At 37.6% G+C, this 20,426-nt stretch overlaps 2 protein-coding genes across 5 annotated transcripts in view; both read right to left on the bottom strand.

Moving 5' to 3' along the window:
• Positions 1 to 1,508: 1,508 nt before the first annotated feature.
• Positions 1,509 to 12,715, bottom strand: rassf2b (Ras association domain family member 2b). 3 transcript variants are annotated; one of them, XM_028033253.1, is made up of 11 exons: positions 12,506 to 12,714; positions 9,096 to 9,202; positions 7,643 to 7,716; positions 7,119 to 7,194; positions 6,755 to 6,906; positions 5,009 to 5,115; positions 4,277 to 4,419; positions 4,034 to 4,187; positions 2,929 to 3,050; positions 2,211 to 2,308; positions 1,509 to 2,107 (listed from the first exon to the last, which is right to left on the bottom strand). In XM_028033253.1, exons 3-11 carry the CDS (start codon positions 7,693 to 7,695, stop codon positions 2,038 to 2,040), a joined length of 975 nt encoding a protein of 324 aa, XP_027889054.1. In that variant the 5' UTR covers positions 7,696 to 7,716; positions 9,096 to 9,202; positions 12,506 to 12,714; the 3' UTR covers positions 1,509 to 2,037. The 3 variants fall into 3 exon arrangements, with proteins under 3 accessions (XP_027889054.1, XP_027889053.1, XP_027889055.1); XM_028033252.1 differs by having other exon boundaries at positions 9,096 to 9,228; XM_028033254.1 differs by lacking the exon at positions 9,096 to 9,202 and having other exon boundaries at positions 12,506 to 12,715.
• Positions 12,716 to 14,826: 2,111 nt separating this feature from the next.
• The window catches only part of slc23a2 (solute carrier family 23 member 2), a 45,899-nt gene continuing 40,299 nt past the window's right edge, over positions 14,827 to 20,426 (bottom strand). For both annotated transcript variants that reach the window (XM_028032881.1, XM_028032880.1), the window contains one exon: positions 14,827 to 20,070. In XM_028032881.1, the coding sequence (XP_027888682.1) occupies positions 19,793 to 20,070 (278 nt within the window). In that variant the 3' untranslated portion in view covers positions 14,827 to 19,792. The remainder of the gene's footprint in view (positions 20,071 to 20,426) is intronic.

Below are 20,426 nucleotides of genomic sequence, written 5' to 3' on the forward strand. Positions count from 1 at the left end.
AAAATATAAACATGCGCGCTTTCAGAGTCACAGAAACTCTGCAGGGTGCCATCCGCGGAAAAATGTTAAAGACGCAACAAACATACGCAAAGTGCTGCTCATTTGGAGACAAACGTTGCTGCTTTTAATGCTCATTTAAAACATTTCAGACATTCTCCTTTAAAGATCAACAAAATAATTCACAGCTTTAATTTTTTTTTGTTGTTGTGCTTTTTCGATTAAATCTTTTGCTGAACATGAAGAAAATCCCACAAACTGTCACCTTTGGCCCTTTTTTTAAAATCAGGTTTTTAACATGATACAAATCGTAAGAATTGTAACTGTTTTAAAAAAACAAGCAAGTCATTCAAGCATTTACCAAAAAAGTCAGCTAACAGTCAGCCTGCGTCTGTCGGTAGGAACAAAATCTGTAGATAAAAATTTACTAATTAGCACAATTATTCTGGTTTTTTAAAATACTGAAAAAATCAAAGTGTAAATAAAATGAGCTAGACTTTTAGAAGAAGGCAAATAATAACATAAAATCTGTAACACGGGTTTGTTTTCCCTTTGAAACAAGTTGAACATGTAAATCAGCTTCATGATTTCAGTTTTGGACATAAATGTCAGTCAGTTCACCTGGTTTACAATCTTGGCAGCTGCTGATTGTATTTAAAATATACTTGTGTTTTGCAAAAGTATTCACACCCATAGAACTTTTCCATATTTTATGTTGCAACCTTAAACTTCAGTGAATTTTACAGGGATTTTATGTGACAGACCAACATAAAAATTAATTGTAAAGTGGAAAAAAATTTTATTTAAAAAAAATGTTTTACAAACAAAATTGAAAAGTGCATGTTCATGATGAAGACCAAGAAACACAGAAGACTGAACATGGGAAAAATCTCTTGTTATAAATAAAATAATATACCAGTGGAAATTATACTTTGAAAAAAATCAATATTAAGGAATTATTATTGAGTTAAAACAAGCTCCTAATTCTTGCTGAAAAGTTACTTGATTTGTCTTATTCCAAGTGCACTAAGACATTTGCACTAGAAACTAGACAAAAATACCTTGCAAGATTTTATGTTTTTGCAGTTTTGTTTAATAAGATGCATAATTTCTGGTTAAAGTAGCATTTTCATTTTTCAGAGACGTTTTTCTTGAATATTAAAAGAAAAGCCACCTGCCATCTACGTTTAATGCTGCAGTTGCCTTTGGGACATCAGCCCCTCGCGCCCCCCTGTTCCAGTGGCCGTGCTCAAACCCCCTAATGGCTGTCAGCTGTAATTTCTGCAAAAGACAGTTCTAAAAAGTATTGACTAAACACACTATTCAGATGTTAAAAACTTAAAAGTTAAGCAACATTTTTGTTCCACTTTACAACAAAGCCCAACTTTATGCTGCTCTATCACATGAAATCTCAGTGAAATATCTTCAGTTATTAGACGTAACTTAAAAATTGTGAAAACCAAACATTAAACTCACACATTTCAACATGCAGTCATTTTTTTGTCTGTATCAAAACAAACATAACATCCAGTTTACAGAATAGCTAATAACAGCATAATCTGAGCGTTAGGATTTATCAGCTGCAGTGAAACGAAGGCGGCTGATAAAAATTCAGTTCTCAGACTCGCCCAGCTCAGGGAGGAATGTAAATGCAAACATTGGCATCAGCTCTTGGATCTTAAAACCTTGTGCTTTCAGCCAGTGTGATTAGCTCCAGCTCTTTTTGATCATTTGTGAGCATTTTGTGCTTGGAAGAGGTTAAAATAGGCACTTTACTATAATTATGTCACATTACAGCTGTGCTTGATTAGAATAAGAACAGAGGATGTGGCCTCATATTTTAGGCTCAGGAAGCTTATAAAATAAAAATACAAATAAAAAGGTAAAATTACTCGAGCCGAGTATGTGACGGCGTACAGGAAGACAGCAGAAGAGTGAAGTGGAGGAGTTAGAAAGGAGAAGTTCTTGCCTGATCGACTCTCTCTCTGTTGGCGGCGGATGTAAACAGTTCCTAACAGTTTGTGCTGGACCTTCATTAGGTTAAATACACTTTGCTCCTTCTGGAAGACCACGAAGCTGCTTTTCTATTATACACCGCAGGTAATTATACCTATAAGAGATGTGAAAGGAGGAGGTCAAAGGTCATTTAAAGAAGGAATATTTATTACTTCGGATTCTGCAGCTGTTTATATTATATGTAGCATCTATGGTACCTTCTTCTGAGCTTCTGCACCTCTCTGTCTTCTTCTTCCTTCAATTTGGTGATGAAACTCTGAAGGACAGGCATCTCAAACTTGATATACTGCGCCACCTGGTGGAAAGAGAGAAAACTTCACCAATAAAAGAGGATAGTTGCTTAAAGAACAACAATCAGAAAGGTAATTTTGCCAAAACTATACAAAAATATATAGATTTTTTAAAATTTAATTTGACTATAAAATATTCTACCCAGAACTCCTCAAGTGGGATAGTTTTAGCTTCATCTGGTTTAAATTCTCTCCTACTGAGAACCTTTTGCTGTGTAATTTTTAATCAGTTAATTCAATAAATAATCAACAGATCAGCCAAACATTATATTGACGTTAAGTCAAGGAGAAAGGGCTGAGCTTTTCATATGTTGATGTATTGTATTGTTTTAGCTACAAATGATCAAGAGTTCACAAATGGAATAATACTTTATTTAATTTTAGGCAATAAAATGTTTATTTTATTATTTAAGAATTGAGTTCAATTATTTGTTTATCTGTGTTTTTTATGTATTTCTAATATTGTATAAAACAAACTTAAGAGGTTAAATGAAAAATCAGCTGAATCTTCCAATTTCTTATTCGATTAATTCATTAATTGACAGAATAATCGACAGACCTTCTATCAAAGTAAGGAGTGTGATTGTAACTGGGAGTATCATGTCAGGAAGTTGTTGTGACTTACATCATATGTGACTTCTTCACCCAAGTCTTCTTCCATGAGGAAGACCTTGGAGACCTGCTCACATGGACCCTGAATGACTCTCAGCACCAGAGGAAAATCAGTCCGCTTCAGCTTCACTCGCTCTGAAACACCAACACGCCATAAATGGGTCAATTAGCCAAAATTAATTCAGCATATTCTCTCACTGGCCACTTAATTAGGTACACCTGTTCAGCCAATCACATTGGAATAGAAAATAAATCGTATTTAAGAGAGTTCTAACCCAGCGAGCAACAAAGGTGTTAGAGATCACTCAAAATAAGCAGCATTATGTTTTTCCTTTAAGACAAATTTTATGAATTTCTCAGGTATTTGCCAATAACTCTAAATATTTTATGAGTGATTTTATGTGAAATATGTATTTATAATGTGTGAACAGATCTTACTGCATCCATGCAGGCTAACAAAGGTCAGGGACTTTGGAAAGGTCATCAGGTAGCAGAATAATGTAATCTGTTCACTGCTGCTGCTTCATTCAAGGTTATTTAAAAATGACTTATCTGTTGTTACATAAGTCTTAAAAATAAAGAAACAAATTTGATTTTGCTAAATTGTTGTCTTCCTTCAAACAACACCTGTCACATCTATTGATGCCCAAACAGCAGGGGGAGCTGTCAAAGAATCAGAGTCACTCCTGTTTCTGTAATCTCTCTTCACCAGTCTGCATGCCATTAAGTAGAGCCAAGCAGTTCAAATCATAAATCTACCACTCGCTGCCAGATGTTACCATGGAGGCAATAAAAAACAAAAACACAGCGTCTCTTTCCTGCTGCTGAACATGCTGTGTGTTCACAGCTGTAAACAATCCATCCTGTTATCCAGATGACAAACGGCAGCAAGAAAAGTCAGTGTAGTTGTTTCCTGCAGGGTAACTCTGAGCTTCTATAGCAAATAAAATAAAACTACTTCCCCTGCAGAAAGACAGGCTGCAGCCATTTAAACCCTGACTGGGTTGAAGATAAACGTTTATAGAAATGCTTGACTTTAAGAAAGCAGCAGGGCAGATGGAGAAAGTTCATCCAGATTAACTCAGTGCTCACTCTTCATTTCCAAGCAGCTCACTTACCTCCACTTGCATGGACAAGATAGAGCGCGAAATCATCCGCGCTGTTTTCGATTTTAAACTTGTTGAGGAGAACCCGAAGCACTTGCGGTGTGGTCATGCAGCTATTGATTCTGACATTTGTAACTGACCCATACGCAGGAGTAAACACGGCTGTCTGAAAACAGAAGCATTAAACAGTGACGGTTTACATTTGTGAATTATATTTTTGTTTCTAAATTATTGGAGGTTCTTATAGAAAAGCACCTTATGGTTGTAAAAGTGTCCATTGATGGAGAATCGATGGCGTCGGATTTTCCTCTGGTCGCTTGGAGACCGCCGCTGGCCGCGTCTTAAAACGCCAGCGTCGCTTTTCGTCCGCAGAAGCTGAGCGGAGCTCTCACTGTCCTCTGAACAACAACACAAAATAAATAAATTATTAGATCACTAATTATTATTACATCACATGCAATAAATCACAGGTGCTCTTTAGGTTACCTTCATGTGAGCTATGTAAAGAACATATTCTGTATTTAAAAATCTACCTGGTTTTTAGGTTTATTCAGTTTCTATTGTTTTGTAGACATTTTTATATCAATACATTATATTTTGTTACTGTGCTGCTATAATAAATGAATTTCCCCACTGTGGGATTATTCACATATTGATGAGAGAAAACATTTTTAATGGACTGTTATACTAGAATCTTACAATTCCAATTCCTGAGAAAATAATTTTTAAAATGATATTGTATAAAAGGAAAGAAACTTTCTAATGACTTTTATGAAGAGACAAATGCTCCACAGTTACTGGTCTGATTTTTTGGTCATGTTAGGAAAGAAAATCTGTAAAAACTTCTGATGAAACACTTATAAAAAAGCAAAGATTTGTTAATTGGATCTATTTAAAATGACATGAACTGAAGCATAAACATAAATCTTCTTGTAAAGATGACACCAAACTGACTGATGATGGTTATTAGATGATAGAGCCGCTGACCTTCATCCGTCTCCGTGTTGTCTTCTTGTTTACTGTCAGGTGGCGTCACTTCCACAGTGGGAGGAATTTGTTCTGAGGTCTGCTGACCGTCTGTGTTGTTGGGAGAACTGCAGATGTAAAAACAAGAAAGAACAAAGTTTAGAGAAAAAGTAAGAGCTGAAAAATCACAAAACTGTAAACATAGCAAGCATAAAATAATTAAATAACACATTTCTGATTCAGAGCGCAACCGACTCTTGGGTCCTCAGTTTATTAAAGACAGAAAGGTGAACGGTCTGGAAGATATTTTCACACAAAACAATCAGAAATATCAACACACTTTTCTTTCCATAACATGTTTAATATCAAAAACATGAAGGTAGATTTTACCCCCTATAAACTGTCTGTTGTTACACTTAATATGTTAAAATACGCTATCATGGTAGAAACAATGTGGTGTTGGGTCAGTTGAGTTGTTCGAACAATATCTAGGAGAAATAAAAGTAAAGATTATTTGGAGATCTGTTATTTTAAAATGTCTTTGAAAAGTTCATTATTCACTTCATTCATTTCAAAAAGTGAAACTCTAGATTGAAGTGGTATAATTGAAATGTTTAATTGAAGTGGTATAATTGAGGTGTTTATATTTGTTAATTTTGATAATGATGTTCAGAGAATGAAGCACAGTTCTATTTCTCCAAAATTTACAATGTTACATAAGACCAATAAAACGTTTTTAGTACAGAAATGTAAAGTTATGGGAAGGACTGCTGATAACTGACAGCTATTAACAACATTCACAAGACTGGTTCATGTCATTGCTCTTCATAGAGTGCTCTATTGAAGAATATAAAGGGAAAGTTGAGTGGAAGGGAAAAAGTCTGATAGAAAAAGGTAAAAACCAGCAGGGAAACGTCAGTTTTTAGAGGATTGTGGAGAAAACCCAACGCAAGAAATGGAGTCAGATTTTCTATAGCCACTCCACACAGATGGACCTGAGCTACATCATTCCAAAACCACAGATCACTTTATGAGCATTTTTCCTCCAACAAAGTAAGATTTTCAAATAAAATTTAGTTTGCATTTAATTTGGAGTGCTATCAAAACAACCTGGAGCTTCTGTTAAACCTCAGCAGAATCACAGGCAGATCACGTCCATGCTGCATTGATGCAGTTATTCATGCATAAGGAGCCACAAGCAACTATTGTGTGAATAAACTAGAGTGCATGCACATAATTCTCAGTGAGACTTACATTTTTGTACTAAAAATCTTTTTTTACTGGTGTTATGTAACAATTTATTAAAGTTAATGGAGGATTTCTGTAAGACAAAATCATCAAAATTAACAGAAATAAATGCTTGAAATACTAACAGTATTGTATTAATAGTATTTAAAATTTTCAGGTTTTGTTACAATAGAATCACTCTGTGTTTTAAAGATGTAAATTATGTACAAATTTCCATTTTTTAAAATGACTAATAAATTAAAATAACATTTTCTGTAATATTTTCATTTCTTAACATGTATTTTTATAGCTTTAAGGCATTGATTGATATGAGCTGTGTGCAGCAAAAATAATTATGAATTTACGTAAACTGATCTGTTAATGCATGATGGTAAACCAAACTTTAAAGGATGTTTGTGTTTAGATTATGTTTAATTATAGATTTAATGAGCCTATCTCAACAGAGATCCATAATCTGTAACTGCCCTCATTATCATTTCCGGTCCCTGCGTGTAACTGGATCTGTCTGGTTTCACTTGCCCTTGGCTGTCCAGGTTGCAGCCTGAGTGCCAGGACGTGGAGGACGGCGGCGGTCGAATCCGCTCGTGGTCATCCTGCATCTGAAGTCTGATTGGCCGCCGAAGGCCCCAAAAGATATTCAGCAAGCCTTCGATGATCAGCTCTTCTTCTTCCTGTTTGGAGACATAGACACTAATCAATGTAAACACTCCTCCGGCAGACAGTTATTAGGCCTTTGGGGCAGGCGGTGTAATGAGTCTGGAGCGTTACGTTGAAAAAGATTGCAATCAAAAGCGAAAAGGTCAAGAGCAAGGAAGAGTGGGGCTGCTGGGAATGTTCCATTCAAAGTTAAATATAAAAATAAGAAACGGCTGCAATTACTCACCTCTCTGTGTCGGAGCTGGAGATTCTGCCCCTCATAGTAAAGGTTGTATGTTTTCAGATATGAGAGGATTGCTGCCCTGAAAACATAAAAACTAAATCACTGAGAGGAAAAATCTATTTTAGCTCGAGCCAAGAAAACACCAACAAGACAGATGAGCTTAAACAGATTTACTGTGCAGAATTTAATCAAAGGCTTATTGGATTCTTTTCTTTAAGATAATAAAGCAGTATTACATGAACATATGAAACTTTTCTAGTGCTGCTGGGCTTCTTGTGCGGCCCTGAATATGTGCAGATCTCCTGTTGGCATTTCAAGTCCAACTTTATAAATAAATTAGCTTCTGAAAGCACCACTGCTCATCAGTAAGTGACTTACTCCATAAATCAGAACTTAACTCCTCATGTTAAGCTGATGTTTGAAACACAGAATTTCCAAAGAGTTACCAAAGAGAAGACTAATAATCAGCGAACATGTGTGTCATTATTTACTTGAACATGTGAGAAAGTGTTGAAATGAAACCTTACTTGCTGATGAACTTTTTCTCTCCGATCTGAACCCCGTCCTGTGTACCATCCATACTCGGTTAGCATGAGAGACTCTGAGGAACAAAGAAGTAAAGAGAGTCAACGCTCATTTATCAGTCTCATGACTCCTCATGACAAACTCAGAGGCACGCAGAGGACAGTCTGAGGAGCAGGGAAGTGACTGCAGGAAAAGGAGGCAAAAAAATAACAAAGATTGTATCTTATTTCCTCCCAACAATTCCCCTCAAGATTCTAAGTGATAAAACACCAACGAGTCTCTTTATAGAACCAAAACATTTGGTGCTTCATAGCGGAGGAGAGCAGCTGTATCATTGCTCTTTAACTCTGCCGTCTGGACAGAAGATCCAGTCATGCAGCTGTTTGACGTGGCGGTCGGTTTCCTGCTGAGTGGACTCAGGGTGGGTTTGTGTGAAATCTGGCAGGAACGAAGCCTCCGGAAGCACAAAGACAGGTGCAGGACACATGGGCCACCTGCTGCTTCACATTATTTCAGCTGCTTAAACATTCATCATGCAGAAAAACACAAAATCTTACCCAGTAAATGTTGGTCTAGTTGCTAGTACACCTGCAATAAGACAAAACTGACTTACAAGTATTTTTTCAGCAAGATACAGGAGCTTATTTTAAGTAAATAGTTGCTTAATACACAAAAAACATTAAAAGCCCACTGCAGTGAACCCCATTGAAAACCTCATGGTTATTCCACAAAATATTGATTTCTGAACCCCTCCTGAGTTAAAACATTAATATTGTTGTTTCTAAATGAATATTAACTTTTTTATTAATTATTGGAGGTTTGAAAGCACCACATCTTTTTTGTTATTTTCACCGTTTCTCATTTTCTACAAATAAATACTAAATATTTGCTTGGAATTTCAGACGCATGTTGTCAGTAGTTCATAGAATAAAAGAACAATGTTCAATTTAATCAATTTTACCTATAGAAATTAAAATCAAAGAAGTTGATCATTGTAAGTGGTGTCTCGATTTTTTCCAGAGCTGTAGATGAAAACGTACTTGTTCCAGTGGTAGATTATTTCACTTATAATCTGCCATTTTTCTCATGTTATAAATGAAATTATCTGCAAAAGGAACAAGCACTTTTTCATCAAAATAAAGGAATTACTGACTTCAAACAAGCTTCTATATCTTGCTGAAAAGTTACTTGTAAGCTAGTTTTGTCTTATTTCAAGTGAAGTGAGGTATTTTCACTAGAAACTAGACCAAAACTACTTGGTAAGAGTTTATGTTTTGCAGTGCAGACAGAACACAGACATAGAGTTTCTTTACATTTCTGCTAAACATTTCAAAATGTTAACAGAAGGGATTTGAGTTTCAGGAAGTAAACAGCACAAATATATAGATTTAGTTGAATATCAGACGCTTATATCTACGTAAGGAGCATGTGTTGTACAAGTTTCAGCGATCTTACCACAGAGGAGACGGCAGGCTTTTGTTGCACGTGTGTGGACAGAGAGCACAGGGTCGGATCGGTCCAATCTGGGTCAGGTGTGTCAGGTTCTGGGAGTCTGTCCGGTCCTGAACAGCCCAAGAAGCTCTTTTTACTGTGTGCGACACCGAACAGATGGGGAAGAGCAGCGTTGCTTAAAGGAAGTGCTCCCCTTCCGTCAAATGGCTTCCTCCTTTGCTCAGTCAGTCACACAGGAAACTGACACTACCCCTCATACAGCCCAAAACTTCCTCAATTCAAACAGCAGAGCAACAACCACACACCAGAAAGCAAGCAATCATTAAACTCTGATCGCATCTCTGGGATTGGACAACAGATCGGTGTCACCAGCACATTTAAACACAGTGACGATTAACAATCTGAGGCTGTCGATCTGTGAAATAAATTAAATATTAAACAGCAATTAGCCAGGTTCAACGCCAAGCTCCATCAATATTTCAGCAGTCATATTAGGCCTGTGGAGCGCCCCAAACCTCACCACTAACTGACACAATGGCAGCCATTAGCCTTTGATATCATGTATCATATATTGTGTTCGAAGGCGGCTCCGCTCCAGCATTTGTTAATGGTTGATGCTTGTGGTCTGAGACTGACAAGCAACCAGCTGTCAAACCAAAACAAAGCGCTAACAGTTGTGGGTCGACTAAACCTGCAGCTCTGACATCAGGATCTAATCAGCTGTGTGACCTTTACAGCTGAGGCAGCATCATTAAAGTGTTTGCATTTAACCATGTCAAATGTTCAGAGCATGTCAAAGGTTCCTTCTAATTGTCAAGAATAAACATTTTATATTCAGTTATGTAGACTTTACTTAGTTTGTGCTGCATATTTGATCTAAATGTAGCCTTGAAGTAGGGGATTGTGTTCAAAAGAAAAAAATAGTTTGAAAATAAAAAGTGTGAAATACTAAGTTTAAGTTAAGGTGGAATCTCAGAGGAATTGAATAATTATTTTTATCTTAATTTGGCATAAAAACTCTTTTGAATCAAATGTGGCATCAAAGCTGCATCAGTACCACTGGTACCACAGTAAATACAGATAAAACATGTTATTTTCTGTCTGGCATTTAATCTGAATATTATATATTTGCTGTTTTACGTCAGTTCAGTTTACCAAAATTCTTCCAGAAGCTTTTCACAGCCATTTGCTGGTATATTGGGCCCATTCCTCCAAACAGAACCGGTCTCTAACTGAGTCAGGTTTGTAGGCCGCATCACTCACACGTCTTCTCATATTTTCACTGTGTGATATCGCACAGTTGATATTACGGTCCCCTCCACAGACTTGGAGCTGATATCACACTGTGGATATCACTGTGTTGATATCCACAGTGTGATATCAACTCCAAAATACTACAAATTTTGTTGTATTTGTTAAATACAGCAAAATATAATTTTGTTGTATTTAAGCAACTTTGGAAATAATATAGTGCTATCTGTAAGGTCATTGTATTAGCAAAACACCCACACCACATGGAATATATTGGAAAGTATTCTTAGTATTGCAAAGTTTTTACTTGCAGGGGTCAGGATGCAGTTGTTTTTTTGAAAGAGGGGGCCTTTATTTTATATATTCAGTTGCTAAAAAGTATGGAAGCCTTCATACATGTAAACATCTGGTTTGAAGAAAGCAATAAAAATATTCTGACATAAATGTAGTCCTAAAAAAGACAGCTTTTAATCTGATATGTCAAACGGTGACTAAAAAAGTGGATGTTCCTTTTTAATTCAGTGCATATAAACATCTGGTTTTACACACTTCTTTTATAAGCAGAAGTTCTTGTTTCTGTGAAACAGATACTTTTGAGATAAAGACGGCTGCAGGAGATCCAACATCAACCCCACTGCCAACAGCCTGACCCAGTCCCGTTTCAGATCCCGGCGTTCTTCTTCTATGTCCTGGAAAACGGTGCAAATGTAGAATATATTGAGCGTCTGAATCCCCCTGAGGCTCATTATAACGTCAGCCAATCCTCAGGCTCCATCTTCTCCTCTTACTCCCCCGTTGTCTTCACCTACTCTGTTGTTTGGGTTGGAACCATAAAATTCAGTTGATAAAGAGTGTTTTCTTTTTCTTCTAAGAAATGTCTCCAAACCATTTAGTTTTCGTTTGCCATTTAGCTGACTTTTCTCTCCACATTCTCTCTTTAAAATGCCCCCTCCTTTCCTTGTTTTTTGCCCTCTCACCCCGTCGCCTCTAAACCTCCTCAGTCAACGTCCTTGGCGCTGAATAGCTTCAAACCTCCTCCTGTTTCTCTCCCAAACCCACCAACAGGGTCTCCGCTGTCTTTCAGCGTCCACATGACTATTGCTCTGTCTCACCATTGTCACTACTGTCATAGCAACAACACACAGAAACTAAACCACACACAGGCCTGCAACAGAAACGCGGTTTGGCACTGCTGCTCCTAATGGGGACGTCAAATATGAAGCAAGCAATCATTTATCCAAAACAAAGCGTTCAGACGGTCTAGAAGTCAATTTTATGGTTTTCAATCAGTCTAGCTCAGCAGTGTCCATCTAATTTTTGTTTTGGGCCAAATCAAGATCATGAACGCTCTTAAAGGGCCGGTTGTGCCAGAATGTATTGATAAAACCTGTTAAATATTAATGAATTCTTAAAATTAAATAATATCGAACATCTTTTCAGTCCCTCTAAGATTACGAGATCGTTTTTGTAATTTTTAAAAAACCTGTTTCTGGTACTAATTTAAAAATATTTAAGATATTTATTTCCAATTTTGTAGTTAGAAGAATTGTTTCTTGCAGTTTGAAGTGGTAATGTGTCAGAGTTTTCTCACCCACTTCAGCCTCAAAATCAAATATGGCTGCTGTCTCACACATTAAATCTGAAAAACAGAATATTTGCACTTCTCAAAAATTCTCAAAACTGCTCAAAACGTTTGAAAATACAAACTCCATCGTTACAAGCTTGTATTCCTTAAAGGGAATGTGGGGCAGCATCCACTTTGAGAGCAGCCTCTGTAGCTGGCCATGTGTGCTGAGAGGAATTTTAACCATCCCTTGCTTGTTATGTAACCTGTTTTACTAATATATCTATAGCTATGTGGTCTCCCTGGTTGTGGAAATGTCTGATATGAAAAGCATTTTCTCTCGGTTCCGTTCAGGGCATCAAACAAAGTGCGGTGGTTTGTGGTTGCTCGCTGAATATGAATAAAATACAAAACGAAAAAGATAACATATATGGTTTTTGGAGTATATTTGTGGCGTTAAGATGTTTCTGGACTAGCTAACTCCATCCGCTGTAATATTATTTCAGTTATTTTAATTAGACAACAAAACTACACATCCGTTTCGTATCGGAACATCTCTTTTAAACAAATCCTGATACGCAGACTGAGCCACACCGACCTGAGCTGGATTTCCTGCCGACTTTAGGAGACTCTTTCTTGGCTCATCTACCGCGCTCCCACTCGGTTCTTCTCTTTTCTCGAGGATCAACCGTCGGCCCACGGATGAGTACAACTTGGTCTCGTGCTCCTGCCGTTGGAAACAATCAGCGCGATGCGCGTGCGGCCAAGCATCAAGGATCTCTTGGAGGGAGGAGAGAGAGAGAGAGAGAGGGAGAGAGAGAGAGAGAGAGGGAGAGATCCATCTGTTGTGGCGGGCCGCGTTGCGTAGGAGCGACGCTGGGGCCCTGAGGTTTGGAACCAATCAGAGAGCGGGATTTACGAGCCTTTGTTCACGCGGAGATGAATGAAAACATGACAACAATGGGAGAGACGGGCACGCGCACAATGGTCGATTATTGTTATTTAATGGAGTCCTGGACCAGGGGCGGTGCTAGCATCCTGAAGCATTGGGGGGGGGGGGGGGGGGGGGGGGGACAGCCCAGCCAAGAACTTACACAACTTTATTTTATTCCCTTTTTGATTTAAATTACGGAACAAAGTGTATATATTGTACATTCCATTATTTTAATTTGAAGCTTTTCTTGGCTGAGCTGTCCCCCCGATGCTTCAGGGTATATACTGTGTATATATATATATATATATATATATATATATATATATATGAAAAGTGAATATATATGTTTATATATGTGTATATAAAATAACCATATCATGGTATTCTAATGCACTCTAGTTTGTAAAGATAAATTTGCTCCTGTGTAAATAATCATGTTTGATTTAGGAGAATCCTAATATGAGATTCACTCAACAGAGCTGTATGAACTTATTTTAATAATGAAGCTGCCAAAACATAGAAAAACAGTGTGCTAAAAAGAATCACAATAAAAAAATCTTTCCAGTTCATAAATATGCAACAGATTCACAGCAGTCTTATAGAGCCCCCTAGTGGCCACCTGAAGGTGAAACTTCTCAGTCTCAAGTTTTAAACTGATTTCTGAAATCTTCATCGAAGTGATCATCTTGAAAGCAGATGCAGCCACAGTTATAGTTTAATAATTTGTTTTAAACACACGCTTTGTAAATAATGTTTTAAATAAATAATATGAAACTTTAAGAGCTTCATCTTCTCCTCCTCCGTCGCTAGCTTCCAGGTTCTTCTGCGTTGCCAATATCACCAGTGTTTGTTTTACTGGAAATTACTGCCACTCCTAAAAATATAGCAATTGTGTAATACTGTCTCCATGTGACAGTATTACATCAGAATCTGTGAAAACATCAGTCATTATGTCCAAATTATGTGTATGTGCTTTAACTATTACTGGAATATGCTTCAGTAAACATTATGTAATGTCTTAGATGCAGCAATCTGGAATGCAATTTACAGTACAGCCTTCAGTCAATAATCTAATGTATGTTTAGTGTTTAGCCAATAGTTGTGTGTCTGTTACACTGGAGGTACCAAAATATTTGTAGTAAAAAAATTATTTAACTCTTCTGTCAAGATAAATAAATGTGAAAGTGTGACCGGCTGCCCATCAATGTGTTTAAAGATTCATGACATGTGATTTATGAACAAACACTAAACCAAAACCTATAGCACAGGAGCTATTTACAATTTAAATCAAGTATGAAGACTCAAAACTCTTGACAAAAAGAACATTTTTTAAAAAGCTGAGGTGTGAAACTACATTCTTTTATAACTTTTTTCTTGTTTCGGCCACATTGTCGCCCCCTGCTGGCTATTTCTGGTAAGACAAAATTTCATGCATCTGCTGGTGAATCTCAAATTAAAATATAGAAGCTAATTTCAGTACTTTTAAAAAAAAAAAGCAACCCATTCGAAATATGTTTTCTGTTAATTTACAGCTTAAAGCTAATGAAAATAAAAAAACTATGTCCATGTACTGTAAATACATGCAATACTTAGTCTAGGCTCCCTTTGCTTGAATTACATTAATGCAGTTTGATATGGAGGCAATCAATGTGGCTCTGGTGTCTCATGTTCCTTTTGAGAATACTCCCCATATGCAGGTTTTCCTTCCACTTGACTTTCCATAAATATGCTTGGAAACAGGAGTTTGAGCAGCCTGGTTAATTGATGATTCGGAGCTTCTCCCAGTTGAAAAGGCAGTAACGTTACCATAACCTAATATTTCTGTTCTACGTTATGGTCTTATGAAATAATTTTTATTGGTCTTATGAAATCAAAATTTCTGAAAAGAAAAAAAATGCAGTTTTGTTTGGCTATTCATTAGTCATTTGAAATACTACAAGTAACCTTTTAACCTACATTACTGAAGTAAACATTTCCACAATATATAGTTTACTGACATGCAGCTGTATATTTTATTTAAAAAAAAAAAGTGGTGAAAAAAAGACAATGGACTGATTTATTCTGCAACATCTTATTAAATAGTTTTAAGAACAAATAAATCATTTTTAATGTTACAATTAGTTTACACAATTTCTCGTCCAGACTGTTCAGCAAACATCAAATATACATGTTTCTGTTTTGTCTTTACGTCTAAAGTTTCTCAGCTTGTTCTTTGATTTATACTGGTGAGCAGAAAGCAATGTTCAGAGTAGAAAAAATACATTATGAAAAAAGTCCTAAACAGACAAAAGGGTTTCACCAAAACCACAGATTACAAACAGCTTTAAATGTGTTGACGTTTTAAATAAAATGTACAAGACGGTGTGCGTTGCAGCATGATTTACGATTAAAAGTTTGGATTTTTTTTCATCTTTACAAATACCTGTTTGCAAAAACATAAAAATGATGTATAAAAAACAAACATTGAAAAAGATAAAACACTTTACACAGAAGTATAATCTTCAGGCAGAGCCCCCTTCAAAATAACTGAAAGGGATCAGTGTCTGTCACCTTGTGGTGACCTTTTTAAGAGCCAGCATTTGACTTGAATGGACTTTAACCAGAACGCCGGCGGCTTTTACTCTAACTGGGCTGCTTCTGTAACAACTACATGTAATCGGACTCTGAATATCAGACAGAAACGAGGAGAAAAACTTGAAAGTTGGGAGCCAAAGGTGAAAAAGGAAGCTGCTTTTAGGCACAGAGACCAACTAAAGGGGTCCTTCAGAGATAAGGCAGGTTCACTCAGCTGCCCGTAAGCAGCCGGCTCTTACCAAGGTGACCAGCAGGTGTCTCGTCCTGCAGCCAGAAACATGAACAGTGAGGATCCCCGGGATAGAAAACCAGGTACACCAAACACGACGGGACTGAATTCAGTTTCTCTGCGGGACTGGCGAGGGACACGTAGACAATGAGGGACAACATGACGGGAGATGTGTAAGGTGCATTTTGGGAAACGGTGAAAGACGGTGTGAAGGTTATGAGGAGCTCACTGCGAAAAGGAGACGTAAAACACCAAATCAATCTCTGCTCTGATCTCTACTTTCTCACCACCAGCTGGTGGGCGAAAAACAAACTGGTCGTCACTGATGGTTTGCTTGTTTTAAAATTCTCTAAACGGAGACAATGGTCAGCTTTTGTCTTGTTTCTTCCATCTTATCCAGGATGATAATCAGATCCCATCTAACCTAATGTTTAGTTCAAACATGGCGGCGCTGTGGTGGCGCAGGGGTTAAGCGCGGCCCACGTGTGGAGGCCTTAGTCCTCGATGCGGCTGTCGCGGGTTCGATTCCCGGCCTGGCGACCTTTGCCGCGTGTCTTCCCCCTTCTCTCATTACCCTCTTTTCTGTCAATTCACTGTCAAGTAAAGGCCCTAGAGCCAATAAAATCTTTAAAAAAAAACATGGCGGCACATCATCAGATAAATGAGACTACATTCACACTGCAGCTCAAAGTGACGAAATCTTTGCTTTAACGCGACCTGTCGACCTTTCATGACGGTCAGATTTTTTTTGAATGCGACCCAGGCCACTTCGATATCCGATACGCATCTGATCTTTTCAAATGTGTCCTGAATCTGTACGGTAAAGTCGCATTCATCCGACCTGAACATCATTGATGCTCGACAAACGTCACTATTCTGTGTCCTGATACGCGCAAGCGGGAAGGAAAACAACAATCATGGCGGATGGTAATGAGGATTACCTTGTTAATACGCTGCTCCAATCGGACAATAACTTCAAATCGCAAGATATGCTACACTGTTAGCGTCCATGTTTACTTCCGCAAACAATGAGCAGCTGCTTCTTCTTCTTCTTTATGGCGGTTAGCAAAACAATGAGCCCGCTCTCTGTGTGACGTTACTGAGCCCTCTACTGCGCATACGGGACACTTTCAGGTTGTTTGCAGTTCACATTGGTGAGCACGTATAGGTATAGCATATATTTGGAAGTGTGAACAACCACGGCAAAAAAATAAATAAATAAATAAAATTTCGCAAAGATAAAAATCCCATTTGAGTCACTTCAATACGTTTTGTTTTGAGTGTCTTTAGAAGAACTCATCCAAGCAAGAATCGAACACACGTAAGAGTCTGTGCAGATGTTAGATGTTTTATGTTAGCATTAAAGTCTTGAAGAAATTGAATCACTTCTGGATAAAATGGAAGAACAACTTTTAAAAGTGAAATCAGTGAAGTCACTACAGGACAGAATCTATAATCAGATCCTACCATCAATAAATAAAAAAGGCCCTTTGAAGACATTCAGCGACTCGTGTTCAGCTCATTTAATAAAACATTTCAACACCTACTGATGGAGGACATTTTAAAGTCCAGGTTAGTGGGAGTTGCCTATTTGGACCCCGGTGTTGTTGGCACCACTTTATGTGCAAGCACTTGCAGTAAAAAGAAATAAAAATAAAAAATAATAAAAATTGAAAAACTTCTGAATGTTTCATTTTCCTGGCTTAAAATCCAAGTAGCTATAAATGGAATGGAATAGAAGCAAAATAAATCTGACAATAAAAACTACTAAAAACAAAAAAGGTGCTGGAGCCGGAGAGTATCGGATCAGGGGATGTAAACTCAGATACGGTAAAAAACGATAATATATCACCTAAATAAATAAAAAAACTGCCATAATAAGAGAAAGAAGTGCTGAAGGATCTCAGTAGTAACAAATGCTAAAACTTTTAAAGTTTTGGTTTTTTGTAACAGGAAAATTGAAAACAACAAAAAGAAGCAAAAATATAAATTTTGGTTTAATAAACTCTCAGCAGGGAATCATATTTTGTAACTGAGGGAAATCTCTGAACAGCACAAAGCCGTTCACACCACTTAAATTTCAATTTATTTAATACAAATAATAAAAGCCAGAAAAATGTGGAGTTCATTGTTAATTTCCATCCAATCTGACCTTTAGCCATCCAGCAAAGGAGAATTTGGCAAAAAACCTGCAGCTCCAATTGGTGGCTTTGAAAGTGTTGAATCAGAGGTGGTGAATATTGAAGAAGCCACACTTTTCAGGTTTTTATTCTTAAAAACTTTTTGAAAACATTAATCAAACTCCGAATTAAGCCCTAATCTGTGGTGTTCCATCACATAAAACCATTAAAGTTTCTGGTTTTCATGTGAAAAATCATGAAAAATTTAAAGTATTTAATGTACGGAGCCCCTAAGAGACATGGAGAAATAGTTTTATTTGGAGTTTTCTTGCAGAACTATTGTATTCTCTCACAATAATGTATTTAGTAGTCAGCTCATGCAGCATTTTGAATAATCGGGGTCTTTCTGCTACAATATAAGGTTTTTGTAAGGCTTTCATATGCAATATCTCATTTGTGAGATATCTGAAGTTTTACATCTTTGGGATACAAATGCACCACAAGCAAGTCAAACATGGGATTTCTATCCCTATTTAAAACCTAAAGAGATACTTGAATGGAAGAAATTAAAGACATATCCAAACTATTATTTTCAATAAGTTATATTGCCATTACACAAGTTTAGGTTGTGTGTTTTTAAAATGGTTAATAAAAGGTCGATTTCATGTGCACTTTTCATATCCACTGAAAGATATTACGCAAACAAAAATAAACAGTTAGGTTGATTTTAAAACAATTTTCTGCACCAAAGAGTTAAAAATATATAAAACGTTTTCACTGAGACTCTTTAAGCATATATGTGTGTAATTTTAAATTGATATTTGTTATAACTGTGACTGTAATCTATTGCGAAGGAGTACAATACTAATGCAAAATAAAAAACATTTTAAAAAATCCCCCATGTCTCCTAGGAGGCGCCGTAGTAATGAGAACAACAGGAAGTCGGGATTTGATTCAGGGAAGTAAACTTAAAACAGCAGCACCTTGCTACTAAAAAAAGAAAAAACAAGAATAAGTGACCAAACCCAGACCTAGGATCAGGAATGTGAGGCGCCTGTGGAGCATTCAGTTAACCCGCTACTGAATACGCTACATGAAGGCTGCACCACAAGGCCACGCGTCTGCTGCCGTGTGCGTCGTCAGAGCTTTTGAAAATGTCAGGTTGACACGTAAAACAAATAAATGTAACCAAACTCTGTTTAGAGTCACTAATTCAACTCCATAAAGTCAGTGTGACTGTCAGTTTCTTCTGCATAATACTGACATGGTAAGGAGACGAAAACCGGTACCAACAGTGATAATTTCGCCTAAATGTTTTGGATTTATCCTCAATATATCTAAAGAAAAAAAAGGGTATGTGATGCGTTGCTAAATTAATAAAGAAAACGACTCGGCTTTAAAATGACATTCTAGTATTAAAATCAGGAGGCAGATAGTGCAAAAAAAATAAAAATAAATCTCACAATCACTTTGCATGGCTAAGGGCACCTGACAAACTACTTCTATCAGTCTGCATGACCCCACATCGTGCATCGTAGCGCTCAAACTACTTCTACCGAGGCCGTCTGTGTGTGTGTGACTAATGTGGTTGCATAACAAAGTTTAGAGGCAACATTATCCACCCTGCTGTGCTTTTAGTAGAAGGTCTCTTATGAGCGGATTCAGGGAGAGTAAATCAGCAGCAGTTAGGAGACACAGGCTCTGTTTTGATGTCCATTAGTCTCCTTCTGGAAAGAAGCTTGTTTTATCCTTCCACACACACACACACAGACTGACTGACTGACCTCTGCATGGTGACATCTTTATAACGCATGCCGTGACTTGCTACAGCATGCTTGAAAATAGCATAGAGGGAAGTGGGGACAGACACAGACAAGTCGAAGAAAAACAGATACCAATGGGGAAGTTGGTGCAACGTTTTTTTCCTTCCACACAATCCTGCTCAGCTTCTGTCTGTGCTCCCATCATTTCACCTTAGTGTACCATCCCTCGCTCCCTAAAAATCTAAGATCCCTCCGTGGACGAGGGCTATACCCGACTTTCCCCCGGCGCGTTGCCACCCTCGGCGCTGGCCCCGCCCCGCTTCCCCACGTCCCCGTGTCCCATCCGACACCTGCCGCCCTCCTGAAGCCGCGCCCAGCGGTAGCCGGTGAACACGGGGCTGATGGGGATGTACTTGAAGATGTCGTGTCTGCGGAAGAAGGCCATTCCAAACGGCAGATCGTAGGATCTCATGCCTTCGAGTTCGGTGACGTTGAGGCCGGTTCCTCGTTTCAGCTTCCTGATGCCGCGTTCCTCCAGGGAACCTGAGGTTAGACAACCAGATCTTAATCTAAAGTTCATTTAATGGTGATTTATTCTGCTTCAGTTTAGGATAAATCTATGGACTATGCAAAACAAGTTCATTACATTTTTCTTAGATAATGAGATTTTAGTCTGGTCAGTTCTGCCTATTTTAATCTCCTTTCAGAATGAGCCTTTTTAGGGCATCTTGTCACTTTAAATCCAAATAAAATAGGTTAGGGTTAATCTCAACACTTGTGGCTGCAAACAGATGTGAAATTACACAATCGTACATCTCTGAAAAGCAGAAGAACAGTCTCCTTCTCTCCCAACAAGAATGCAGTAAGTGGTTTTTGGACGGTAAGTCAGAAACAAAACA

Source organism: Xiphophorus couchianus, chromosome 12 (assembly GCF_001444195.1).
Source record: "Xiphophorus couchianus chromosome 12, X_couchianus-1.0, whole genome shotgun sequence".
Lineage (NCBI taxonomy): Eukaryota > Metazoa > Chordata > Actinopteri > Cyprinodontiformes > Poeciliidae > Xiphophorus > Xiphophorus couchianus.